General features: G+C 46.7%; 3 protein-coding genes across 5 annotated transcripts; all 3 read left to right on the forward strand.

The window, feature by feature from the left end:
• Positions 1-333: 333 nt before the first annotated feature.
• Positions 334-2,673, forward strand: pigw (phosphatidylinositol glycan anchor biosynthesis, class W). Of its 2 annotated transcripts, none has more exons than XM_079737668.1 (2): positions 334-467; positions 826-2,673. In XM_079737668.1, exon 2 carries the CDS (start codon positions 829-831, stop codon positions 2,323-2,325), a length of 1,497 nt encoding a protein of 498 aa, XP_079593794.1. In that variant the 5' UTR covers positions 334-467; positions 826-828; the 3' UTR covers positions 2,326-2,673. The 2 variants fall into 2 exon arrangements, with proteins under 2 accessions (XP_079593794.1, XP_079593795.1); XM_079737669.1 differs by having other exon boundaries at positions 360-441.
• Positions 2,674-3,095: 422 nt separating this feature from the next.
• ggnbp2 (gametogenetin binding protein 2) lies at positions 3,096-10,425 on the forward strand. 2 transcript variants are annotated; one of them, XM_079737786.1, is made up of 14 exons: positions 3,096-3,199; positions 3,927-4,048; positions 4,802-4,882; positions 5,239-5,492; positions 5,746-5,844; positions 6,352-6,465; positions 6,937-7,146; positions 7,590-7,764; positions 7,953-8,129; positions 8,318-8,489; positions 8,849-8,983; positions 9,093-9,259; positions 9,518-9,703; positions 10,135-10,425. In XM_079737786.1, the coding sequence occupies exons 2-14, from the start codon at positions 3,956-3,958 to the stop codon at positions 10,318-10,320; spliced, it is 2,049 nt and encodes a 682-aa protein (XP_079593912.1). In that variant the 5' UTR covers positions 3,096-3,199; positions 3,927-3,955; the 3' UTR covers positions 10,321-10,425. The 2 variants fall into 2 exon arrangements, with proteins under 2 accessions (XP_079593912.1, XP_079593913.1); XM_079737787.1 differs by having other exon boundaries at positions 8,849-8,971.
• An 839-nt stretch (positions 10,426-11,264) lies between these two features.
• On the forward strand, positions 11,265-26,512 carry dhrs11a (dehydrogenase/reductase 11a). The gene is made up of 7 exons (XM_079737480.1): positions 11,265-11,603; positions 21,466-21,675; positions 23,623-23,717; positions 24,254-24,383; positions 25,150-25,242; positions 25,328-25,393; positions 25,636-26,512. The coding sequence occupies exons 1-7, from the start codon at positions 11,472-11,474 to the stop codon at positions 25,675-25,677; spliced, it is 768 nt and encodes a 255-aa protein (XP_079593606.1). The 5' UTR covers positions 11,265-11,471; the 3' UTR covers positions 25,678-26,512.
• The last annotated feature ends 372 nt before the right edge of the window (positions 26,513-26,884 follow it).

Genomic DNA, 26,884 nt, shown 5'->3' on the forward strand with positions numbered 1-26,884 from the left:
TGTACGACTTAAAAAGAGTAGTTTAGTAAATTCCCAATTTTGAGCAATACGACCTAATACTTAAAACATTGAATACAACATTAAAAGCGAGCTAATGATCTTCGATTGCCTAATTGCTTATGTGTTTGTAGGTACGCCGAAATATTTTAATATGGGGAAGATCTTTATTTGTTTCCACTTCACAAAATGCATATTACTTAATAGAGTATCTTAGTTTTAGTAAAGGGGGATAATTTACAGTACCTGTGGTTTTGAATAAATGTATGTACGTCATCGACTTCATTCACTACATGAATGGAAGCTCTCGCGAGTCCGTGATCCAGTGAACGCATGTTCACAACAGATTCAACAAGCCCGGAAATGAGTTCCACAACATTGTCCGAGAGAAATTAGCGTCGCTGCGATGTAGTGCTTCCAAAGACGCTACCTTCAATAAACCGGGTCGGTTTTCCATAAAATAACATATCGTAAGTACTGGCACCACCGTAATATATCGGCCTCGTTTATAATGTGTAATAAGCTACTCCTTCGCCCATGCTCAGTAGTATCATGGGCCAGTAGGGACTACGACAGCACTTTGGTAAATTATGAGAAGTCGATTAGCAAAATTGGTGTATCAATTTGAGATGGAATTGTAACGCCTCAGATTGGGATTTTGGGAAAGCTTTCATTGTGTCCAAGCACCATAGCTCTCTGATTTTTAATGGAATGCATGTTGCAAATTGGATTGGTCTAAACATCACTAGAACTTTGCCATAATATCTTACAGATACCCCTGAATACAGAGAATCCCTGCATCATTTATTCAATCACTAATCGTTACAGGCAATGTCTCAACGGGAACTGAAGGAGGCGTTTGTCAGCAACCTCAACGGGACCAGTCTGGGAGAAGTGGCATTGGGCTCATTCCTTACTCCCTTGTGCTTTATCAACAGAGGACTCGTCTGGATTTTGTATTATCAGGCAAAAGGAACTGTCCCCTTGCCGTTTCCATGGATTTCTCACTTTGTACTAGACTTTTGCATGATTGTAGCTCCACTTGTACTGTCATGCACCATGTTAAGTGACATTCTGCACTTGGTCATCCTGTCTTTGGCCTTGGTGTCAGGGGCTTTCCAGTGGTACGTCTACCACGCCAAGGGCAATCCTGCTGCCATACATCCACACACCGTCACCAGCAAGAACTTCCTAAAGAGTCACGTTCAGTCCGGCCGGGTTCCCATGGTTACTGTCTTTAGAGTTCTTGTGAACATCAAAACTGCTATAAGCATTTTAGCTGTGGATTTCAATGTGTTCCCAAGGAGATATGCTAAAACTGAATTGTACGGTACAGGGGTCATGGACTTTGGCGTAGGGGCGTACGTCTTTGCGAATGCCCTTGTTTCTCCAGAGGCCCGGGGAAGAACCATAGTTGGATCAAAGATTAATCACATCGCCAAGCAGTTGATGACTGTCTGGCCCCTCCTAGTCCTTGGCTTGATAAGACTAGCCAGTGTTAAAATGACCGGCTATCATGAGCATGTGACAGAGTATGGGGTTCATTGGAATTTCTTCTTCACCCTAGCCATAGTTAGAGTCGTGGCATCCTTGCTCTTGGCTCTCTTTCCAGTCGGTCACTCGTGGATCTTTGCCGTCCTGCTGGGTGGTCTCTACCAGTTGGCTCTTGAGACAACAGGTCTGAAATACTTTCTGCTCCACAACAATGACAGGACTGTCGACTTTGTGCATGCCAACAAAGAAGGCATGTTTTCCGTCCCGGGCTACATCGCGATATACATGGCGGGAGTTCAAGTCGGCCTCTATCTCATGCAGCCAAGGACCTTGGTGAGGGATTATTTCAGAGTGATTTTTAACTTCCTGTGGGGAAGTGGCCTGCTGTATGGCAGTTTATTCCTCTGCCAGGCGACCGTTGAGCCAGTGTCCCGGCGGTTGGCAAACTTGTCTTTCTGCCTCTGGATCGTGGCTCAGTGTACATTTTTCCTTGCGTGCCTTGCCTTGGGCGATATGGCGTTACTAATGCTTCAGAGGAAATCACACTGTCACCTGGTGCCATCGGCATGGAACCCACAAGAAAAGGACAAAGATTCAGTCGTAGAGGGAAAGAGGAGGAGTATGGATAGATTTTGTCTCTATCAGGCGATAAACCGGAATCAGTTGTTGTTTTTCTTGATCGCAAATGTTACGACCGGCTTGACTAACATTTTGGTGGACACGTTTAGCACCAGTGATTATGTCTCGGTGTCTGTCTTGCTGGCCTACATGTTTATTAACTGTGGTGCTGTACATATTCTACATTTGTTTAAAATAACTGTAAAATTCTGGTGATTTTCCTTTGGTAACTTATTTTAAACTTTGCTGAACCAAAATATGTGGCTGGGGCTTCAATACAATATATGTTATTATACATGTTTTTTGCAAATGGTGTAACAAACTGTGTGTGTGTGTGTGTGTGTGTGTGTGAGAGAGAGATATCAAGGGACAAATATAGCATGTTCATTAAAGCTACACTAACAACCTATTGTAACTGTATTTGCACTGGATAATCAGTTTTCATTCTGTAAATTAATATTTTTTAAATGTTGGTTAGCCTTTATAGCATGATGTACATGATATATATTGGGATTATGCATTGTGTTGAATGAACAGTAAATAAAGGCTTTATTTAAAATGAAATGATATTTGACTATAACTATATAGGCTACTATACTCACTGAAAAATGTCAATCTTTCCAGTGGTAATGGGAAATTTCATTACAAAAACCTTTAAATTGTGAATAAGATGCACTTCACTGTATTCTGCACCAACACATAAACACAACATTAGATAATTGTATCAATTTTATTTCATAATTTGTCATCAGATTATTATAGACCACCATTAATGCATTACAAATAGCAAATATTCAACCGCCAATTCTATTTGTCTCGGTTTTGCGCATAAATCATTACATTGGTTTATTTCTACTTCTGCGTTTGAGAGTCCTATATGTCAGGAACATGACATTCTTACAGGCTCCCCCTAGCGCCCATCCGGATTCCTATCGTTAACTTTCCTATCATAGAACCGTGACGACTTCTACGTCTCTCGACGTGACGTGCGGAGGGCAAAGGTTAAACAGTGATGAAGATTCCTCCACCGTAACCACCCGAACGAACTTGTTTATTTTTGTTTAGAAAAAAAAGGAATCTTCGAAACCGGGTAAGTGAGATATTAATAACCACTATTGATACGCACAGATACCAATGCTTTGGGTATTGATTTTGAGTAGGAAAAATATGTTTTTCAATGATCGTATATAGACCGAGTAAGGTGAGGTGCAAGCCATTCACCGGCCAATCAGCTCTATTTAACTTTATATCATCTCGTATCTGTCACATAAGTTGGACGTTTAATTGTCGCTAATGAACCAGACAGAGGGCGATGCTTGGTTAACTTTGTGATCCGATGGGGCTCACATTGGAGGAACTGTCAACGTTTATTTCCCAAGTGGTTGGGAAATAAATCCTGTCGGTAATTTTTTTGTAAGTTAAGGAATCGGTTATTAGTTGATTAGGCTAATATCGGCTTGATCCCTGTGAAATGTAGCATGGTTACCGCGTTTCTTTATAAATATGGTCACATCTCAGCCTAATTGTTTTTTGAAGATTGTGTTTCCCTAGCTTGGAAGCTAGCAGGCTAAATGGGTCAGGGCAAACTTGTATCTAGCGCCGCGAGTCGCGACTGTGTCAATGATCGAGTGAACATTAAAGTTGAATGGATGTCGTGCACGGGGAATATGCGTCCTGTCACGCAGCCGTCATGTCTCTCTTTTAAGTTCAATCACACTTCGGAGCCCATGTTAACAGGCACTGTGTAGCTCACTTAAATTGACCTGTGTGTAATTAGCATTAGCTTGACGTGGTGGTTCCCTGTGTGAAACATACAGGCTGTGCTGTACTTGAAGAGCTACAAAACATGGCGCGTCTAGTGGCGATTTGCCGGGAAGGCGAGGAAGACTTCCCGTTCCTTGCAAGACAGATTCCCCTGTACATTGACGAACCTCTCACGGTAAGATGTGCCTTTTATTTGTGTGTCTGATATGCATGTCAACTCGAGCCAGCCACGATTCATGCGATGATTAGCTCCGGGAACTAGGCCCACATTGGTGGGGGTATTAGCATTCCAATTGGATTTTCCCAGTGTACGGATGACCAATAGAAGGGATTAAATTATGGTTTACCACAGCTAACACAATCCTCTCAGTATGACTTATATTTAGACAAGTATGAACTGCAGGGTTGGGCATTTATAACAATTGGTACACCTTGAATCAAGCTGATATTTGCAGAGAGACTATCGTTCAGTATTGAGAGATAGTCATCTGTCTCTTAGCCATGCTTTCAACATCCAATATCTCAGTGTAATTCCATTAAACCAACCATTACTGTTACTTCTAGTACCACACAATTGTAGCACAAATAGCTTGGTATGGCCTGTGGTTTTGCAGAAGCAATGCCACAAAGGCATTCTCAATTTTCTTTTGTAATTATTCATTTTTGTCAATCTCATGTGGTTAGAAAGCTTTTCACAGAAATTCTAGTGATTTATGTGCTGTCATAGTTCTTCAGTATACCAAATGAAGTGTTTTTTTTATTTTTTCACTATAATCATGCTATCATTTATGCAGGTAGCATCGGTTGGAAGCTTATTCTTATCTCAAGCCTCTCTATAAACATTATATGATTTTATGAAATGGGACCTTTGGGGAAATGGCTAAATGTGAAAGAATAACAAACAAGCATTTCATGTTTTATTTGGCAGATGGTGATGGAATTTTCTGAGGATGTCATGAACCTTGACAGCCAGTACATTAATACTACCCGATGGATACAGTTTGCAGAGGTGAGTCCTTAAGAGGTTGAACGGACCCTGTGTAATCATGACGCGTATACCGTAGACATTTGAACCACTGCGGAGGTCTTTGTGAGGAATCCAGCTGCAGGTGACTTGGTATTCGTACAACAGAAACAATACTGTGATTACCGATTTGGCTTTCATATTATCCTACCAGTCAATAGGTATTCATTTCTCAAAGAAGTAGTTGGTCCACTGGCATGTATCCATGCTTAATGTCTGCAGTCCACCTAAAGGACACGATTCCCCAACTCCCTCCCTCCATCTTTTCCACCCTTTTTTTCACAAAGTGCCAAACGACGAGACAGGTAGTAAACAGTGTGAGTGTGTGACGTGTGTTCCAGTACCACTCCAAGTTGAAGCAGCAGGACCTGAACGCGGCCATGATGGTGACGTCCAGGGAGGTGTTCAGCACCCTGGCCCAGCTGGTGCCTTGCGTGGGCTGCCGTCGCAGCGTGGAGCGCCTCTTCTCCCAGCTGGTGGAGTCCGGGAACCCGGCCCTGGAGCCCCTCACTGTGAAGACCACCGCCATGCTCTCTGTCACCAAGGCCTGCCTGGCCGACGCCAAGAAGCTCTTCACACTTTTCTACGTCCACGGGTGAGGCTTTCTGGAACATTCGGTTGTAATTCCCAGGCTGGCGGGGGGGGGGGGGGGGGGGGGGGGGGGGGGTGTGTCGTTGGTGCCATTTCTTTAAATGGTTTTGGAGTGGCGGGTCTTGGAATCTCTATTACAATTCTTCGTCTTTTTTGTTGATGTCAGTTGTAGATCAAGCCCTAAACTTACTTTGGGATTACTACTTACTGGAGTCCGCGTGTCAGTTCTGAATTTCTGTTCTTTTCTTTTTCGATAGGTCAAAGTTGAATGACATGATCGACGCCATTCCCAAGAGCAAAAAGAACAAACGATGTCAGTTGCACTCCTTAGACACCCACAAACCCAAACCGTTGGGGTGAGTACAGTCATCTCCCCCTCTGCTCTCTTTCTCCCTCTCTCCTTTTCAATTCAACTTCAGTTTCTGCTCTCGTCCGTACGCTGTTGATGGGTATTTTGTGCAGAGGCACAAGGCACTTCAATTCCCACATTGCCTGACCTCTAGTGCAGCCATAGTGTGCCCTGCTGTGAAATTGTGTCCTGTAGTGTTCAGTGAAGGGGCGACGCCGACAGACATAGCGATAGGTATAGGGACAGACAAGGGCGGAGCCATTGCAGGTGACCGCTGTAGGATTAGTTTTTCCTATGGACTGCCTCAGATCCCCTGCAGGTAGGCAGCAAAGGTCTCCAATGCAGATTCAGCCTCCTCAGAGTTCTCTAACTAACTATAATAACATTAGTTCGGACAGTGTTGCAATTGAGCTGGAATGGTCGAAGTACCAACGTATATTAGTGGGACAAGAACATGGGGGGTTTCCAAAGCTTTTTAAAGAAAGCGTGGGAAACGCTATCGCTTTCCTCGCAGGGGAAGCTGGATGGACGTGTGGGAGCGGATGTCCCAGGAGTGCAGGGATGAGGTGGTCCTCATCGACAGTGCCTGCCTTCTAGAGACACTAGAGACGTATCTACGCAAACATAGGTAATGTACTGCCACACCTTTTCTCATCCACGCTGCTTCACATCAGGGTTTGTTTGGACCTGCTCTCTAACAAGCTGCTGTCGGGGGCTGGCTTCCTTAAGTGCAAGGCTGCCAAGGAACTGTGATGGCAAGATATTGTAGAAATGTCTACTGAATGATTGATATGATCAGATACTCTAATTGTTGTTGCCATGCCTCATGATAACTCAGTTCTCCCATTTTCTTCAGTATAGTGGGACGTGCAAACATGTGTTTGTATCACTGGTGATTTGGATACTATCTGTAAAGGTGTATATTGTAATGTTGGTGAATTGGATACTATGTATAAAGGTGAATATTGTGTTTATAGGTGATTTGGATCCTATGTATAAAGGTGTATATTGTATCATTAGTCAATTCTATGTATAAAGGCGTACATTGTGTTCTTAGTGAATTGGATCGCATGTGTGAAACGGCGTCCTGCCTCCCTAGGTTCTGCACCGACTGTAAGAACAAGGTGCTCCGGGCGTACAACATCCTGGCGGGGGAGCTGGACTGCACCAAGGAGAAGGGCTACTGCGCCGCGCTGTACGAGGGCCTGTGCTGCTGCCCCCACGAGCGGCACATCCACGTCTGCTGCGAGACCGACTTCATCGCCCACCTGCTTGGCCGCGCCGAGCCCGAGTTCTCGGGCGGCTACGAGTAAGGGGGGGGAGTCTGTTTAAAGGTCCCACGACGTGCCGCCGCGTGTGTAAGCATGAAGCGCCGTTCCAAGCCGTTCCGCGGCTTGGAACGGCGCTTCAACAAACGAATCTGCCCCTTGCGACATCCCGAGTGTGCGTGTCCATCTAGACGTGTGCTGGATGGCTCAGTCTGCCAGCCTGCCCGGTGGACTGTAGCAAACGTTGCTCTCCTATCCGTCACACACCTGGGTGGACGGACGTGCAAGTGGTGCACACCACTTGTGATGTCACAAGGGGCAGATTTTCAAAACTGCTTTTAACGGCTAATCGCCCTCACACCTGGTGGCATGTCGTGGGACCTTTTTAAAGCCGCAGTTCCGCCCTGGCGAGATCCACTTTGAATAGATTCTCGTTTCTATTAAGCGCTCACACGTACGCTGGCTTTGTTTTTCTTTCGGCTAGACGGAGAGAGAGGCACGCCAAGACCATGGACGTGGCCCAGGAGGAGGTGCTCACCTGCCTGGGGATCCACCTGTACGAGCGCCTCCACCGGATCTGGCAGAAGCTCCGGGCCGAGGAGCAGACCTGGCAGATGCTCTTCTACTTGGGGGTGGACGCGCTACGGAGGAATTTTGAGGTGCTTGAAATTCCCTTCCGTCTCTCTTGGCGGAAATGGCTGGCCACATTTTATTTTATTCCTTTCCAGAATGCGGTGGTGTTGGAACGGATTAGTATTGTCTCCTCGCTCGGTCGCTCTTTCTCTGTCTCTCTTGCTCTCTCTTTTACGCTCTCTGACATGACTCTTGCTGTCCCTTTCTCCTCCAGATGGCCGTGGAGAAGATGCAAGGGATCAGCCGACTGGAGCAGTTTGTGGAAGAGCTCTCCGAGGAGGAGAGAGCCAAGGAGCTGAAGCAGGAGAAGAAGAGGCAGAAGCGCAAGAACCGCCGCAAGAACAAGTGTGGCTTCGACGTGCCCGAGGACAAGGAGAAGAGTCTGGACGAGGTACGTCCAGGCCGGGACCACATCGACATCCACGTTCCCCACACATGTGCTTCTCCTAGGCTGTCACATACCCAAAGAGGACATCATTGTCAGGGTAGTGGTTAGGGAGTATTACTTCCAGCAATGCGGCAATGGGGATGCTGAACCCACGCCTAACCTTTTTGTTTTTGTCCTCCGAACTGGCTCAGTGCTCGCTGGAGTCTGTGGACGTCAGCTGCAAGGCGTGTGGTAGCCCGGATGAGGAAGAGGAGGACGACGATGAGGAAGAGACGGTTGCCGCGGAGGTCATCGTCGGCAGCGGGAGCGACGCGTGCACCTGTCCAGAGAGCAGAACCCTGGACTCGCCTCAAACCAACAAAGGTACAGAGCTGAGGGGGCGGTGCTGAGGTCTCATTTAAGCTTTAAATAATAACAGCTGGGAGCGCAGGTGAAGATGAGGCTCTGAGGTGAGATTCAGTGAAAAGTCTAACTGGAGATTGAAACGGCTTAGAAAAGCCAACCCGCTCTCCTGAGCTACTGCCGCCCGTTTAAGTCCTCTCCCGTGCGCCACTCAAACAGACAAAGCCCTCTTGTGAGGCCGCCGCGGGTGCACCAGTTTGCCTTTTTCAAGTTCAAACAGTATGACGACAAATTGTCACAATGGCCCTTTCTCAACGCATGTGAGGTGCACCCTGGCGATGGCATTGAGGTCTCGGTGGTGTGTTTCTGGTGTCCCGCAGGCCTGTCTCCCCACAGCAACGCCAGCGACTGCGGCTACTCCTCCAGCATGGAGGGCAGCGAGACGGGCTCCCGGGGGGGCTCGGACGTGGCCTGCACGGAGATCTTCAACCACGACGACGCAGGTCAGCGCAGGGGTCAGAGTTCACGCGTGCCCTAAATAACACAAAGTCCCCATTGTTTTTTTTTGACGATTCTTGAGACTAGTAAATCTAAATCTAACAGTGTGCTTGACTCCCTGTGAAGGAGACTTCCCAAATGGCCTCGACAACCACCACCTGTGTTCAGAAGCCAAGGAGGTGGAGGAGGAGGAAGCGGTGGACAGCTGTGTGGAGTGCTGGGCGAATGCGGAAGACACCAAGTGCAAGAATAAAAAGAAAAAGCGAAAGGGCAAGAGTCTATGCAACGATCAGGTGAGGAGATGGAAGTCCAACGTCGACCAGGATTGGCCTGTTTCCCCCACTAGGGGTCGCCAACGTTTCATAGTAAAAGTGAAACGTTGTTTTACCGCGTTGTGTTACATAGTATGTAATGTGTTAAATTCCTATATCTTTCATTTGTATGTGAGTGATAAGGCGGTACAGTGTGAATATTGAGAACGCGTTGACACCACTGACTCAAATTTTTGTGTGTGCGTGTACACATATACTTAAATATCGATCTATTCACAGGGACAAAAAGCCAAAGATTGTGCCGCAGACGACAACACAATGGGAAAAGGGGGCGTGACCACGTCCCAGAATTGCCAAACCAAAGAAACACGCCCCCCTGCACTGGGGGGCGGTTTTGCCAGTATTGCACTTCCGGCACTGTGCGGCCAACCAGACAACGGCACAAAAAGCCTTGCGGAGCTCCTGGTTAGTGTCGCCAGCAACATGGGAAACACCGTCGGCTTGTGCACATGTCCATCGTGTCGTTTGGGCATCCCTTCTCCACTTATATCGTCGTCTTGTGTAGCTCGAACCAAAATTAACCCTGGTAGGGTTGAGGGTTCGACTGCCCTCCCCAGTGTAATTTGCTTACATTTACATTTAGTGCATTTTGCAGACGATGCAATAAGTACATTTTTCATAAGAGGTGAAACAATATATATATCGCTGTCGGCACAGTAAGGACGTTCATAGTGCCAAGCACTAACAATCGCTAGGTTAACCCATTCCCCCGTATACAACAATGTACTATAACTAAATACAACATACAACACGCTCCTGATTAAAGTGTCAAGCAACTGGCATGCATAATACATGTGATTCCACCTAACAACGGGGTTTCCGTGCCGTCGACACAGGGCGACGCCGACCGCTGCTCGGACGAAGACAACTGCCTGACGCCGGAGGAGATCCGGGCCTTCGTGGAGAGCAACAAGTCCTTCTACAGCCAGCGCGGGCGCTACCGGCAGCACCTGAGGGACAGCTTCACCAACTACTGCCGTGCCACCCAGCCCAGCCAACCCCCGCGCGCGGAGAGCGGCTAGCCCGCCACTAGCGTCTCAAAGTAGCAGCACTTATGAAAACCTTACAACGGGGGCAAAGGGTGGGCGGTCAAATGAAATCATGTGACCCACTGCACCACCTTTTCACGATGGGGGGGGGGGGGGGGGGGGTTAAGGTTCAAACTTTGGTCTGGTTCACCGATTATTATTTTTTCTTAGGTTAAATTAATGTTTCTTCTTCAGTTCTGGCGTTCATCTTTATGAATGTGATTTTCATAGTTTCTTCCTCCTTGTCTTGTTCCATCTCGTTATTCTTGACCAAATCTAGCCGTATGTTATTGGTTTCATGCACGTTGGCGCTAAGGAGAGCAGTAGATATTGGTTGGAGCTTGTAACTGTGACACTAGGAATAGTTCTGTTTTATCGTTTGTTTCACTTCTGTGACACTTCAGTGTAGTGGCAAAGGTTGTACTGATGAATGTGTACAGAAATTCTAAATATAGATTTTACAGATAATGAACATCCATTTCTAATAACAATTTGGGTGTAATGTTCATAGTGCAATGTTGAAAAATGTAATAAAGGATATTTATTAATATGCATTTCGATGTTTTCCTTTCACTTTAGAGTAAATGTATTAAATTGTCTTAAAGACAGAAAATGCTGATATATACTACTGTCAACACAGTCGTAATGTTTGAAATAATTGAGTTAGTGACTTAGCAATTTGATTGCCAGGAGTAGCCTACTAGCGGAATGCTAGTCTGGAAATCCGACTGATAAATGTGACCACTACTCATACAAGTTTCGGGTTATCCTCGATAAAACATCGTCATGGTGGACGTTCATCCGTTAGGTGGCGATACATAACAGGCACCAGTCACCTGGAGCCCGGTTGAAAAGTAAAGTGGGCGGTGTTTTTTATCTAAACACTTTGCAACCCAATGGTTGCCATTTAATATTTCATCCCAGGCGCATGGATTGCGGCTTCCGTACTGTGATTTTTTTTTCCGCCCGCCTTGGATGCTGCAAGGATCAGGGAGTGAAACTGAGAAGACTACCAACATCCCGCCCACAGTCTTTCATACTATTTAACCTCAATTGGGAAAATTCCGGTAAAGCATATACAGCGACGGTGCGTTTGTTGCGACCTTTTACACCATAGGAAAAGTGAAGCAAAAAGAGCCATAGAGATGGACCGCTGGAAAGGCAGAGTGGCTCTGGTGACGGGAGCCTCGGTGGGGATCGGAGCGGCTGTTGCGCGGGCGCTGGTCCAGCACGGCATGCGGGTGGTCGGCTGCGCCAGGAGTGTTGACAAGATAGAGGTGAGCGCCCCGAACCTCCAGCCCCGGTGCCCCGGTGCCCCGGACTCTATGGGCTGACCACAGCCTAGCTCGGTCAGGGTTAGCAGCACTGCTAATGTCCGCCGCGCTACAAATACAAAGTCGTGCTTTGTTGTTACGCACAGAAGTACACCTATGACGTATAGAGGTGCGATTGCAACTTTTATGGTTAAATTTGAAGTACCACGTAAGGCTGGTGGGGAAGGCCTATGTTCAGTGAAATGTATGGGAAGGCGGTTCAACAGGGGGGTCCTCGTCATCGAAAATGAACTCAGCGATATGTCGGCCGTGTGTGTATGGAATGAACTGCCTGATGGGCACCGGCCTTATTAGCCCGATCACCCCATAATCCGAGTCCAGAAGAGGATACTTTCTCTTTCGCATACAAAGATGAACATTTCTTTCGCATCTTCTTTCTCATAGATACACTGTTAGTTTCGGTAGCAGTCTGCTATCAAGTTCCTGAAGAAACTAAATCGGAATATTGGCAATCAAAATCAAAATACATGAAGAAAACAAAATATTAAGATTGAAGAAATACTCAGGTTGTCATAGTTGGTACAACACATTGCTTGCATGGGGCAGCCTTTGTTGGGCGTGTTGATTATTCAAGCTTGGGATATTGGCAAGCTAAAATGATGACATGATGGGACACCGCTGTGAGACAGTAAACAAAACCAACAGCCTGGTATTCATGCTGGCGTTTTTAACAGCCACCATTTTCCTTAGTAGCATTCATCTGTGCCCTGCGGTTTATCAATAGTTGTTGTTTTATGAGACGATAAAGTTGTCCACTAAAAGTAATGTGTAAGGAGGGCATATGTGTTACATGATCTTAATAGTCTAGATCTTTCCTATTAAATAGTTCCGCCACCGGTCTGAATTGTTTAATCAGGATGTGAGAAGTATGTAGTGGTGTTAATAGAGAAGGTGTAAAAACTCTCCTCCTCCGGCGGAGTACTGTGTATTCACTTCACCCCTCGAAGATTATATAACATCGAGTGAGAGTGTGTAGGACAGTCTACCTTGCCCCTGCTTTTATAGTGGGCACTTCTGTCAAGTTGTAAAGTTTGACCACATTTACTACCAGCAGTGCTGTCCACACCTGCTATATTTAGGGAGCTACATGCATCGTCAATTTCCCATGCGTTCTACCCCTCAAATTGTGTAACTATGCTTTTCGAGTAAACGTTAGAGTAGACTTGTAGGCACATTGCTGTACTTTTATAAAGTTTTGCAGTCACTGAATAACTTTTTCATAGATATTTAATGATGTATCCTCTTTCCTTTTAAGACATGGATTATAGATCACTGGCATTCTTAAAGTTGTTGTGGTGCTTACATTCTTATAAACTTCTCTTCTTTTTTGAGTCAAAACACTGTTGCGCAATAGCCCCCTTCATTCATCCTCAAGTCACATGACTTCTCCTGTCAACCATTAACCTGTGACAGCCCTGTCCTTGACTACAAGACTTACAATGGTTTATTGCTTTATAGCACCCATATAATTACAATTTCAGTTTGAAAGTTGAAAAACAAATTCAAAATCTTTTATAGCCACGCCTCTATTAAAGGCAATCAATGGGATTGATTCAACTGATAAAATAATAATTAAGCTGCGTGGAGCAACAGATGATTGCACTTCTGTGTCTTGGAGCCATAAGAAGTACAGCCTACCATCTGGGTCTGGCCCACAGGACAGAGGGAGGAGTGTGCCCTCCTCTGCCTGCTACGAACACTGTGGTCGCTTCACTTGTGGTGGATGACTTGTAATGGCTGCCACAGGCCATCACGTAGGATTCATCATTGCCTTCGATTGTTTTGGCAGATGGTGCAATACAAGATCACTTCAGGTCAGATTAGTTTGTATAGTCCTTATTAACGTTTACAGTCACAGGCCCACGTTAATTGAAACCCCCTAACCCTGATTGCCTCTGAAGGGCCAGAAAAGGCACCTCAAACCCCAAAGGGGGCCTTAAGAAGGAGCCCAGAAGATGAATGCCTCCTTCCATGGGACAGCTAGAAGTGCAGCAGCCTAATAGGAAAAAGCAATGTTATTTGTTCATTTGTTACGTAACCAATGTAACTCGTACAGTGTTGCACACTGTACGACGTTCCCCCGGAAAATACTTCCCAACAAAAAACAAGTCGATCTCCTAACTTGGCTCCAACCTGCGTTAACCAAACCCCGTCCGACGTCACGCGTTGTGCCACCGTTTGTTTTTCAGGACGCTTTTTTCTCCGCCCGGCAGACAAAAGACAGAGCGAGAGCGAGCAAGCTGAGCGGTGATCTCACTGTTGTCCATGAGAATGTGGAGTAGGCAGCGGGGAAACAATGAGCCGGCGTGTCACCATGGGCCCAGGCCTGGAATGGAGAGAGAAAAAAAAAAATAGCCGCTTCCAGAGCCAGTAGGAGAGACAGTCCCTGATCTGCACAGTGGCTATGTCTCTCGAAAGGCCTGTGAATGGATGCACAATTTATCACTTGTGCTCCAAAAGGCCCCGGTGTACAATGCGGCCGTATAACTGAATGATAGCGCCGGGTTTAGAGTAGCTGTGTGGCTGGATTTGGAGTTAAAGGGTTGGGAGTTTTTAGAGGCTTATAATGTGGTTTACTAGCTCATAACAGCTTTCCTCCATGTTCTGAGTCCAGTTATGTAGTCCTACTGTGCATCGTGCCCATTCATTCCTCAATTTGGACTACAAACGAGAAAAATCTGTAAAACATTGGTTGGTTCTTTACTGAGGTGATGTGGTCCTTGTCACCGTTCAATTCAAAGTAACTCATCCCTTTTGCTGCTGTGACTGCTGGTAGACCTCAGGCGTTAAATACAAACGATCAAAATTAAAATAATGTTCCACGTGTACGAATAATTTTTCTGAAGCATCGTTTCTGAATGAATATGCCTTCTGTTATTAATATATTATAAGCCTTACTGTTCTTTTTATTATAGTCATCTCTGGCTGAGCTAACCGCGGCAAGTTTATGTGGATGAGGTTACGGTGTTGTGTGAGCCATGCAGACCCCTTAACTAACTCCTTTCAGCTAGCAACTGACATGCACTTATATCAGTTAACTGACCGTTACCAAAATACCCCGTCCGGGATCATCTCATCTGATTGTACGATTATAGGAGTTATGGTGGTAGCCATGTGATAGGACATTTGGAACAGATTTAAAATGGGATATTTTTCAAAACTTGGGTCGGTTGGGCATCCTACAGTTAAGAGTTTGATCGGATAAGACAGGACCACTGTGCCTTTGTTACTGTGCTTGGGGGAAGTGTGTGTGTGTGTGTGTGTGTGTGTGTGTGTGTGTGTGTGTGTGTGTGTGTGTGTGTGTGTGTGTGTGTGTGTGTGTGTGTGTGTGTGTGTATGTGTGTGTGCACGCATGCGAGAGAGAGAGAATGGTGGGGGTACACTTTCCTTCCTGATCTTCAGACAAACAGTTTGTGGAAGGGGGTCTCCAAGTCATTTTAAATTCTCAGGCTCTACATTGATGGAAAAAATACTCTGCAGTGAGTGTGTGTACGTGCATGCATGTGTAATGGTATGCTGGTGGGCACAGCGTTTGAAATTAGAAAGGGAACTATACATAAGTGCTACCAAGGCAGTGTGCCAGCAGGGAGCTGTAATCAAATGGTGGGCAGAAAGGGAATGAGTGAGAGGAAAGAGAAGGTTCAACCAATGCTCCATCACAACCAGACAGACCTGGTTCACCAGGTTCATTATCCTCCCAGAATAATTGAATAAGGGGGTCTGGGGGGGTGATGAGGAGAATGTGAATTAGATTGCACTCTCTTAACAGAGGCCAAATTGGATTTGTGGCTTGGCGCACATTTGACACTGGAAACAATTCACTCTCGTCAACCGCAGCTTGAATAGACCCGATTTGGCAGATTCAAGCCCACGTTTGGCTTGCCTCTTGAATATTTGAATCTGGATGAAAATGGTCACTTTTTTTCCCTGATCAAAAATTAAGAGATGAATGAAGTTGTGTTGTATGGTGGCTGCTGGTAACCGCTAGGCATCACACTGGCTTCAGGTGCTAAAGGAAGGCTTGTGGTCCAGCGTAGAAGACTGGGACCTTTTGAACAGGCGCCCCGGTCCCTGGTAAGAATGCTCTGCCAGCGGTTGTCACATTACAGCAACAAACACACACTTGGTGCCTTGTTGACATGAAGGCCCTGTGAACGAAAGTCTCAAGATCCCCTTTCATATCGGATGAATCAGATGTTTTTATGCAGATGAAGACTTCAAACCTGAACTGAACTCTATGAAGGAGAAAAATATGATGATCATCGTTAATAACATCATCATTTCTCACAGCGTAACCAGTACCAAAGCGGCTCTGGAAATAATAATGAAAATATTAATTCATTAATTCATTTCATTCATATTTGGCGGTGAATCGTTGGGTGCCAGAACCGTTACTCCTTGGAGAATCGTTGGGTGCCAGAACTGTTACTCCCCCGGCTACTCCTCCCGCCGTTGGGGTCTCGTCCCTCGCCTATCCCCCTTCAGTGGCTGTCTGGCTGCGTGAGATTAGCAGCACACCGGACATTATGTCTAGTATCTGTCTGCCCTGATTAGCCATGCCGACAGGGAGACTCTATTCCATCGCTTTAGTTGACCTTTTTTGTTTCTTCTTTTTCAGGCTAAAGTGACTCATTGCCGTATATATGACCTTTGTTTGGTGTCAACATTCAGTCACACCGCTGTCTTCTCTGACCTCCTGATGATGACTTCTCATGACAATTTTGAACTACGCCCTCATTCCTACTTAACTTTGGGATGATATTGGGCTTTATTTCAACTTTAAAATAGTGTTTCATCTGCTTTAATCCAAAGCAGATACCTGAGAATTCAGAGAGCCTCCAGGAGGGAGGTGGTAGTGGTGAAAAAAATGACTGCACGTAGACTGCAGACACTGTGGATCGAAACTCACTGGGAGTTGACCAGAGAGTTGACCACCTTAGCCACTATGCTACCCTGCCCTCCAAAACCTATTATGCAGCGAACTGGCCAGGTGTATCCCACCACGACCGGTCCAGCTGGGACAGGTGAGTCCGGGTGTGGTCAGTGTCGCTAAATCCTAGTCTAAAAGGAAAACAAACAACTCCTTCAGTCGTGCCGTTGTGTGTTAATGAATCGGGAAACCCAATCGCTCATGAATCGTTCCCGCGCTTGCAAAGTTCGGATGTTTGACTGTAACTGCTTCTCAGGAACCATAGATACCAGTGAGTGACCCCACCTTTGCCACAGTGCCCTCCGCCCACCTCTCTATCTTCTCTCCGACAAGCCGTCTTAAGAGAGGACACTGATTAATTCAGACCCGGGCTGATTCCCCGAAGAAGCGGCGGCTGATAACAAGGCAGTATATCTCCAGGCCTCCCGCTGATTGCACTGTGCCCTCTGGGATTGAGCCGCCATAAAGGTGGAGCTCTGTCAACCTTTGGACCTTCTAAGCGCCACTGTCTCATCACGGTGTGAGAAAGAGGTTATCTCCAGCGGTGTCGCAAGGCTTTTATGTCACTGCCATCTTTGACCTTCCACCCCCCCCCCCCCCCCCCCCCCGTGTAGACTGAGTCCACCGCAAAAAAAGTTAACGCAAAAAAAGGCTCAGCGTGGGGTGTGTCACATGATTGCTTTATCGGGAAAACAATATTCTTAGTGAGTAGACAAAGGCCGATGCAGATAATAAATACCTGGAGCAGGAAGCCAGTTGTAAATGAGAAAGCTTCAGGAACAAACAATTGTAAAGGGATTACATCTCGCTAGCTCTTTATATCCCAGAAGTTGCTGTAGAGTTTCTCTCAGGGGCAGGATGGAAGTAATCTTAGTCTGGACCAAACGCAAGTACATTATGTCCTGAATTATCATTTAGATGGCAAACCGATGCCGTAGCAGCAGAATGTGAATCAAATTTCACCGTATCTTTTCAATCATGTGATTCGATCATGTGTTTGTTGCAATTTCATCCACATTCACTTCTCTCTTGCCTCTTATCTTGGTATCCCCCTAGATTGTGTCTATTCTCTCTCTCTTTCTCTCTCTCTCTCCCTCTCTCTCTCTCTCTCTGTCTCTCTCTGCGTCTCTCTCTCTCTGAGTCTCTCTCTCTGAGTCTCTCTCTCTCTCTCTCCCTCTCTCGCTCTCTCTGAGTCTCTCTCTGAGTGTCTCTCTCTCTCTCTCTCTCTGCGTCTCTCTCTCTGAGTCTCTCTCTCTGAGTGTCTCTCTCTCTCTCTCTCTCTGAGTGTCTCTCTCTCTCTCTCTCTCTCTCTCTGAGTCTCTCTCTCTCTGAGTCTCTCTCTCTCTCTCTCTCTCTCTCTCTCTCTGAGTCTCTCTCTCTCTCTCTCTCGCACCACACGCTGTTTTCTTCGGTACTTCACTGGACAACAGACGAGCTAATGAGGAGGAAAATGTGTGGTGACAGGGCCGGGTGGTGTTGTGTGCTCAAGGTACTCAGGAGAACGCGCTGTCGGGATCAAAAGGATGGCGAAGGGGAGGCGGGCGGGGGGGAGGTTGTTATTATCGCAAGTCTTCTCAGGAAGAGCCGGACCTCATGCCGTAAAGCCTTTTGGGTTAAGAGATTAACCGTCCATGGGCGTTCGACACGCGATAAGAGGGACAGAGGAGGGCTGCCCCACCCGACCTCTGGAACCGCCCCCTCCCTGGTGCTCTGAGACCAAGGTGTTTGGACTGACTGGGTTTCAAACCCAGAACCTTTCGTTAGAACACCCCGTAACCACTAAACTATCCTTTCTGTAAACGACACTCTCTCTGGAACGATATATGTATCACCGTTTTCTATTAGTGCCTTGAGGTTGGTGGACGCCTGTGTGTGTGTGTGTGTGTGTGTGTCTGTGTCTGTGTGTGTCTGTGTCTGTGTGTGTGTGTGTGTGTGTGTGTGTGTGTGTGTTTCGTGAATGATTGATAACAGGGCAGGGGCGGGTTGCCTGGGGGGTGGGGTCACTAGGCAATGTGTCACCAATTTGACTGTATGACCGCCGCCACCTCCGTACAGCATGTCGGGAGGGAAAGGAGGTTGGGTGTGTTTATAGTTGGTCCCAATGTCCCTTTTAGTGTGTGTGTGTGTGTGTGTGTGTGTGTCTGTTACTGTGTGTTTTTGTCCAAAGGTTTGTGTTTCTGTTCATTGTGTGTTTAGAATGACTCTGTGTTTGTGCGTGTGTTACTGTTTGTTTGTCCAAATGTTTGTGTTTCTGGTCATTAAATGTTTAGAATTACTGTGTGTGTGTGTGTGTGTGTGTGTGTGTGTGTGTGTGTGTGTGTGTGTGTGTGTGTGTGTGTGTGTGTGTGTGTGTGTGTGTGTGTGTTATATACGATGATAAAGCCATAAAGACTCACTCCCACGTGACAGCTGGCTGAAGAGAGGCTGTACATTGTTGATACTGCCACAGTGAGCCATAGTGTCAGCACTATACGCCCCCTGCCCCCTCTTAGATCAATGGCTTATTTTAAAGGCCATGTGAATGATGCGCTCTGAGCTTGGTCAATAACTGGTGTGTGTGTGTGTCTGTGTGTGTGTCTGTGTGTGTGTCTGTGTGTGTCTGTGTGTGTGGCATAGCATTGCTTGTGCATTGCAAGGCATAGCAGTCGACACGTTGGCCAGTCGCTGTACGTAATGACATTGCTCCAGGTCTGCACATCAATACACCACCACAGGTCACACACACACACACACGCACGCACGCATGCACGCACGCACGCGCGCTTGGGTGCCCGTATGCATACATACATACTGATGGGTGTACAAAAGGCTTGCAATGTGCCAAAGTATCCATGAACCACACCTCCCAGAGGAATCCATTGAAGTAGACTTCTCCAGCCAATTCTCAGGTTCTAACATTCCTCACCTGCTGCCACTGTGAACCGGTCTTCAAGAGCAGAGGGCGTCCTGCTACTGGTCAAACACTGCTCAGGGCTCAAGTAAATGCACGCACGCAGTGAGCGCCCACACGGGAAGGAATCTGAGAAATGCAAGGGTTCATCTTGTGCACGAACACATGCGCATACACAAACACACATGGACAAACAGCGCACACACGCAAACACACACAAAAGATAGGACATACCTTAGAAACAGTAAAGGTTTCCTGCAGAAAATGTGGGGGTTAAGGTGGTGGGGTTTGCCGTCAGACTGTGGGGTGGGGGGGGGGGTGCAGTTTCTAAACAACAATGTCAAAATGACAACTGAAACAAGAACAGTCAAAGAATGTGCGCAATTTTCTCCTCTCTCCTTTCTTTCTCTCTCTCTCTCTCTCTCTCTCTCCCTCTCTCCCTCTCTTCTCCCCTTAAAGGACCTATCTCCCCCCCCTCTCTGAGCTGCTGAGCTCCTTGCTTCCTGCAGTGAGTGAGGAAGGTGTGTGTGTGTCAGAGCTCGCCTCCTGCAGAAATGTGATCCAGGCGTAAGTGTGCGCTTTAGCCCATGTAATGCGCTAGCGTGGGGATAATCCCTGTGTAAAAGGGGAGGAGGAACAGGGGAAAGGTTTAGCAACTGCTCCCATAACTCCCAGTAGCGAGGGGGGGTGAGTGTCCGAGATCCAAGAAGAAAAGTCACAGAATAAATGTATGAGGAATGTGCTGGCTTCACTTCTAGGTAATAGGATATCATTTTCAGGTAAAACGGGCTTAGGATAGGGCAGCAGAGGATTGGAATTTGATTAGGTCATGCCGAGACAGGCTGGGCAGCTGGGTGTTACTTGAAGAGAGGCGGAAATATGTTGTGATGTGATTGGTTAAAGTCATACGCCTGCAGCCACGTAAACATCATTGCATAACGTTCTGAGTTGGGTCTCTGTTGCTGTACTCGAAGAAGCTACATTGATTCAAAATGGATGTTAGGTAACAACCTGAAGTCTCGGTTGGTTGAAAACGGTCAAATCAGATTTCCTGGTGTATTCGACACACAGGTTGGCTTGCTGTAACTCGTTAAGGTTAGGCTTTAGTCAGAACATCCCCAACTAAACGTTGAATCACTTGAGAGAGGTCATGTGATCTCTGCATCATCATCATCCCCATCATCTGGTTGCCAGCGGGCCACACTCGACCTGGCTCAGTCCGCCCCCCCGAGGGAAGACTGGCATCCAGAGACAGACAGCATGTGACTGGGGCAGCTGTGCCAGACGGGGGGGGGGGGGGGGGGGGGGGTTGGCTGTCATCAGACTCCCTGGGGGGCAGAGGAGGACCAGCTGATTATGGGGGTGGGTAGAGGAGGGGGGGGAGGTGTGTTTTGGCCTGTGCTGACACGCGATGGCAACCTAAAATCTGTTTTGCATCGGAGGAGGTAAACCTGTTGAGCCGAAGCTTGATTCTCCTTCACACGCTCATGGATTCGGGCCGCTGTTGGTGTGTGAGGTTTATTTTATCCATGCAAAGCAGATTTCGACAGCTAAATAATATTATACTAGCCAGTGGTTGATTCAGGGAGTGTTTACCCTGCTGTAGAGCACTCTGCTCAGCTTTGGTACGGCTTCTGTTAAAGAGGGCTAGACAACAAGGATGGATGGGAAAAAAAGACTGAAAGGCACACTCGCCACCGTCATGAAGGAGCTGCTCTCTGTGGTCAATACACCACCAATGGTCACACACACACACTCACTCACTCAGTCACACACACACACAACCACACACACACACACACACACACACACACACTTCCGCCGTCCAAGGCAGGGAGTTCAGAAACTCCAGTTTCTGAACTCCCTGCCTCCACTCCCCCCCATCCATATGTCCACCACCATCTGTCACCAGGTCATCATCAGGTAACCAATCAGGAGTCGACCCCATAAGCTCACCCCTCCCCTTCTCCCTCTGGTCTCTCTAGAAGCTGGCGGCCGAGTGCCAGAGCGCGGGCTACAGCGGCACCCTGATCCCCTACAAGTGCGACCTGTCCAACGAGGAGGACATCCTGTCCATGTTCTCGGCCATCAAGACGCTGCAGCAGGGCGTGGACGTGTGCATCAACAATGCCGGGCTGGCCCACAGCGAGCCCCTGCTCAGCGGCAAGACGGAGAGCTGGAGGAACATGATCGACGTGAGCTGGGGCGCGCACGCACGCACGCACGCACACACTCACTCACTCCCTCACCCAAGACTCACTCACTCACTCACTCACTCACACACGCATGCACGCACACACTCACTCACTCACTCACTCACTCACTCACTCACTCACTCACTCACTCACTCACCCAAGACTCACTCACTCACTCACTCACTCACTCACTCACTTACACACTCACTCACTCACTCACTCACTCACTCACTCACTCACTCACTCACTCAAGACACGTTAGTAGAGAGAACACAACAACAACAGGAAGAGTCATTTCATTGGATTCAGAGAGAGGAGATCAGAGAGACATTCATCATCCTAAAAGGGCTTATTGATATTGCAGTGCAAAAAACCCTTAAAACATGAGGTTATAGCCGTACATTGACACAAAGGGAGTTTCCATCTCTCTGCCCGGTGGCTGAACGCGTGGCTAGTGCACTAACCATGTAGGGAATACGACTTGTATAGACCCGGGTTTGCTTCCCATGTTGGAATATGCTACATGTCTGTCCCTCTCTACTCAAGCCCCCTTTTCCTGTCTCTCTTCACTCACCTGTCCATAAAGGCACAAAAAAGCCAATACAAAATAATAATAATAAATAACTGAACCACTACGGCTTTAGTGGCATCAGCTATATCCTTCAATTGGATGTATTTACTAATTAAAAACATTATATGAACTAATTCAAACAAAAGTATTTTGACATTTGGTCTGGTTGCTGCAGTTTTGGTGGTCCGATGCCAGTTTGTCCATATTTCTGCAATGCTCAAATCATCATTTCATGACAATACATTCTATTAATGACATTAACACAAATATAATCATAGTTAAAACGTGTGTTGTAGAGATTAAAGATTAAGAACATAAACCATGAACAGGAAATCTGATTACTCGTAAACAGGCGTCTGTTGTGTTGCCTTGCATTGTGCCTCTGTCATCAAAATCCACACACGTGACCCGGGTGCACACATATGGAAACGCCCCGCTGAACACTTGACACACATTAACACACACACGGTAACGGCGCCCACTGATCTTTTGCACTTCGGTTTTTATCCTTTTTACTTTAACCTTTTTATTGGAGGTAATTATTATCCTTGTTTAACCACTATTGTGGAGTAACATCATGCAAGTGTGTGTACTTAAACTATACTCATACCCTCCCATTGCATGCACCTTCTCCCAGTGCCACTTCCAGTAGCCCCACTCTCGCCTTGCCAAGAGGAAAGGGGCTCACCGCTTGATGAAAGCCTCCATTATTTCACTTTCTTTACACTTTCTTCAGTCCCCCCCCCCCCCCCCACCCCCCAGTTCAGCTCCCCCACCATCCTGTCCCAGGCATTTCTCACACCAGCCCCAACCGTTGTCATGACAGCCTGGTTGAGCGTGTACAGTGTATGGCGGTGTATTTATAGCCTGAATAATCTGTGCACACTGACCTTGTTTTTGTCACCTACCCCCTACACACAACCGCCGCCACGTTAGCTTGAGGTGTCCCCCAAGGTCACCATGGACCTGGCCTAGAGGTCGTAGGCTGGTGGGACGCGGGAACGTTCCGGGCTCACACACTGCACAGCTCCCCCTAGTCCCCATGAGCCATTGACATACAGGCGGCTGTCATCAGCTAGCTAGCCAGCCTGTAAAATTGTTTATTCATATAATTATCAATGAAAAATACATAAATGTTTCCATATGTATCCATATGATGATGTTATAAGTTGTCTGTGTATTTATGTCTTGATGTATATGTTTCTAAAGTGGGTAAAACCTCCACTGACTATATACAGTACTTACTGTACTGTATATACTGTATATGAGTTACACAGATCTGCGCAACTCATTTGCAGTATCCATCGTTTGAACAATGGATGTGAAGAGACCGTCTACGACTGGATCTTTATGGAACACATTTTCTCTGCCTGCAGGTCAACGTCATGGCGTTGTCTATCTGCACCCGGGAGGCCTACAAATCGATGAAGGAGAGGAATGTGGATGATGGCCACATCATCAATATTAACAGGTGTGTTATGCAACCCGTCCACCGCCCCATAGGAGATGTGGCTCAGACAATACCGCAAGTATGTTTGAAGCAAGGCGGGGTCGTTGTGTTTTTGTAAGAGTTGCGTAAAAGCTCAAGGTGAAGCTTGTTACCGCATGATGAGATACAAATACCTGAAGGAAGGGCGTTACCGGGTAGAGCGCGTACCATATAGGCTAAGTCCTGAACGCCCCTCTATCTCCCATACCTCCTCTCTATCTCAATCTATAATTAACCGTAAAAATGCAAAAAATAAATCTTTAAAAAAAAATTAGGAAGGAAGGAAATGGAACGCAAAACAAGAAACACACGCTCTGTACATTTCTCTGTGTGTGAGTTTATTGTCATAGACCATAGTGAAGTTTGTTTGCGTGTTTCTTTTTAAGCTTGGCTCTACTCGCGTGCCCTTCACCATAAGAGGGAAAGCAGCGCAAGCTAATGTTTGATTGTTTCAGTTTTTGGGACTATTTTCCCCAAAATACTCAATTTTGGATGTTTGTGTTTTTTGCTTCTTGTAGCATGGGCGGCCACAGAATGGTCCCGAGCGCCGACGAGCACTTCTACTGCGCCACAAAGTACGCTGTGACGGCCCTCACTGAGGGGCTGAGGCAGGAGCTCCGTGAAGCTAAGACCCACATCAGGGCCACGGTAAGCATACCCAACCTCCCAGCACTAGGTCCAACTAGCCCATGGCTAGGGCCTCAACTAGCCCAATGCTAGGTTTTTAAGTAGCTCAAACCTAGGGTCTTAACTAGCCCAACGCTTGGGTTTAGCTAGCCTTAACTAGCCTAGTGCTAAGGCCTGAACTAGCCCAGAGCTAGGGTCTGAACTAGCCCAGAGCTAGGGTCTAAACTTCCCAACACCACGGTTTAGCTAGCCCAGTGCTAGCTAACTCAATAATGGGGCCGCAACTGACCCAGGGCTAGGATTTAAACTATCCCATTGCGAGACTCAACAAGCCCAGCATTAAAGTCTCAACTAGCCAAGGGCTAGGGCTACAACTAGCCCAGCACTAAAATCTCAACTAGCCCAGTGCTAAAGATTCTACTAGCCCAGTGCTAGGGCTTCAACTAGCCCAGCCCTAGGGGGCTGATCTAGGTGCTTCTGCACAGAGACAAACACCCACGTTGAACGGTCAGTGTAATGGACTGAAACTCAATCCAGAGGCTGGATGTTAGAAACAGAACGTCCAGACAAATCAATAAGTAGGTACATTTCGAAACTTGATTCCGTATCCAAGGGAGGAATTGGGAGGGCATGAAAGTGCCTGCCTCCTATCCCTCAAACATACTGAAATATGTTGACTCGCAGGTGAGGAAGCCAGGCATTAAATTGGTGTGCGTATGTGTACATGTGTACATCCTTAGGTGTGTGGCCACAAAGACCTTGTTTTTGTTCCCTTACTCTTGCCTAGTCGATATCCCCTGGGATCGTGGAGACAGAGTTTGCGTTCCGACACCACGACAGTGATCCCCAGAAGGCCGCCGCAGTGTATGAGAGCATAAAGGTACGGCAAGCACTCTCAAAAAAAAAAAATTCATTCATTTGATATTCATATGTTATATGATATTCATTCATTTTTCCCTTTTTAGTGTTTGAAGGCCGAAGATATAGCCAGCGCAGTCACTTATGTCCTCAGTGCCCCTCCTCATGTGCAGGTAAAACTCATCTCTCTCTCTCTCTCTCTCTCTCTCTCTCTCATGATCGCTCTTTTTTAATTGCTCTCAATCTCGCTCTCTCTTGATATCGCCTGTTGATTGTATCAACGGTCGCCCTTATCCATAACATTGAGTCCAGTAATTTACTGGAAAGTGCTGATGAGATGGGATCATGTTGCTCATGCATATTGTAGATCCATGACCTCCGCGGTTTACGTTGTTATGTGTTTTGCTGTGTCTAGATCGGAGATGTACAGATGAGGCCCGTGGAACAGGTTTCATAGCGACGAAGCAAAAAAAAAACGAGCTATCAGGGAAGACGAGGGCTGACGGCAGCCGTGTCGACTCCATAGCGACCCCTGGTGGCGAAAATACAAACAGCTTGGTGCGGAGAGACCCACAACGAGGGGGTTGAGGGGGGTAATCGATGAGAAAAGCTGCATGATTATTACATCTTTAAGGGTGCGGATGCTCTCAGCCACTCCCTAAATACTACTGAATAGGGTAACCTGGTCTTTTGGAATGTTTTCTTGCCTTGTGAAGAACTAAAGTCAACCGCAAAAGGAAAGCTCCCCAACCAAACTGTGCTCCAGCATACATAACACTGTGCAGAGGTCAGCAGGTCACCTTACTTTGTAAGAAAGAGTACAGCAGTGTGTTCTTCTGAGAGTCTAGCATTGATGCACGCATCAGGCTTGTTATTGTTCTTTAGTATCCTTCTGTTTTTAAAAGTCATGCCACATATCTTTACAAATATGAAATGTTAAGGGAGAGTAATTGTTGTTTGTAAGGATAACAGAAAATATATGTTTTAATGTTTTATAAATATTTTAACATTTTGATTATACATAGAAGTGTCCTGCTACACCCACTCACGCACTCACACACACACACAAACACACACACACACACACACACACACACACACACGAAAAGAGATATATTCTAACCATAGTTGTATGAACCACTCTGACTGATGTTGAGCAGGCATCGTTGTTCAGCTTGGCCGTGCGGCATACAGCTGACTCCTTCACCCTAGCTCCAGGATTAATAACTGCACCTATAGGACTGCCCAGGTCATTCAACTGTCTTTTTTTTCATTTGATTTACTTTGTTTTGCACAGGGGGGGGGGGGGGGTCAGTGGATTTTTTTATATATTGTGTCCATATACACAGCAGTAAATTACCAATAAAGATATTAAAGTTGATCAGCCCTTATGTGACTTTATCGTCAACATTGTGTTCAGCGTTATAGAGTGCAGTCCTATTAGTTTTTGTTAACGTCAACGTTAACTGGAAAACCGAGCGCAACTATTTTTGTTAAAGGCAGAGTGGGGACGTGCTTCATTGTCATGTGGTGTTCAGGTTGTGTTTGGAAAGCTGCAACATGTTTACATTCATATTCACTGAGTCATATAGCTGACGCGTTTGTCCAACGCCACTTTGAGGGGAGGCAGTCAAATTGACAACAACCAAAGCATACAATCCATA

Source organism: Pollachius pollachius, assembly GCF_949987615.1.
Source record: "Pollachius pollachius genome assembly, chromosome: 6".
NCBI classification, from domain to species: Eukaryota; Metazoa; Chordata; class Actinopteri; order Gadiformes; family Gadidae; genus Pollachius; species Pollachius pollachius.

Bases quoted from the DNA above. Each gene is read 5' to 3' on its own strand.
- dhrs11a (XM_079737480.1), top strand. From the start codon at position 11,472: ATGGACCGCTGGAAAGGCAGAGTGGCTCTGGTGACGGGAGCCTCGGTG. The intron at 21,676-23,622 runs GTGAGCTGGGGC...CTCTGCCTGCAG, and splicing joins GCTGGAGGAACATGATCGAC to GTCAACGTCATGGCGTTGTC. The intron at 24,384-25,149 runs GTAAGCATACCC...ACTCTTGCCTAG, and splicing joins AGACCCACATCAGGGCCACG to TCGATATCCCCTGGGATCGT.
- ggnbp2 (XM_079737786.1), top strand. From the start codon at position 3,956: ATGGCGCGTCTAGTGGCGATTTGCCGGGAAGGCGAGGAAGACTTCCCG. The intron at 6,466-6,936 runs GTAATGTACTGC...CTGCCTCCCTAG, and splicing joins ACGTATCTACGCAAACATAG to GTTCTGCACCGACTGTAAGA. The intron at 8,984-9,092 runs GTCAGAGTTCAC...CTCCCTGTGAAG, and splicing joins CGACGCAGGTCAGCGCAGGG to GAGACTTCCCAAATGGCCTC.
- pigw (XM_079737668.1), top strand. From the start codon at position 829: ATGTCTCAACGGGAACTGAAGGAGGCGTTTGTCAGCAACCTCAACGGG.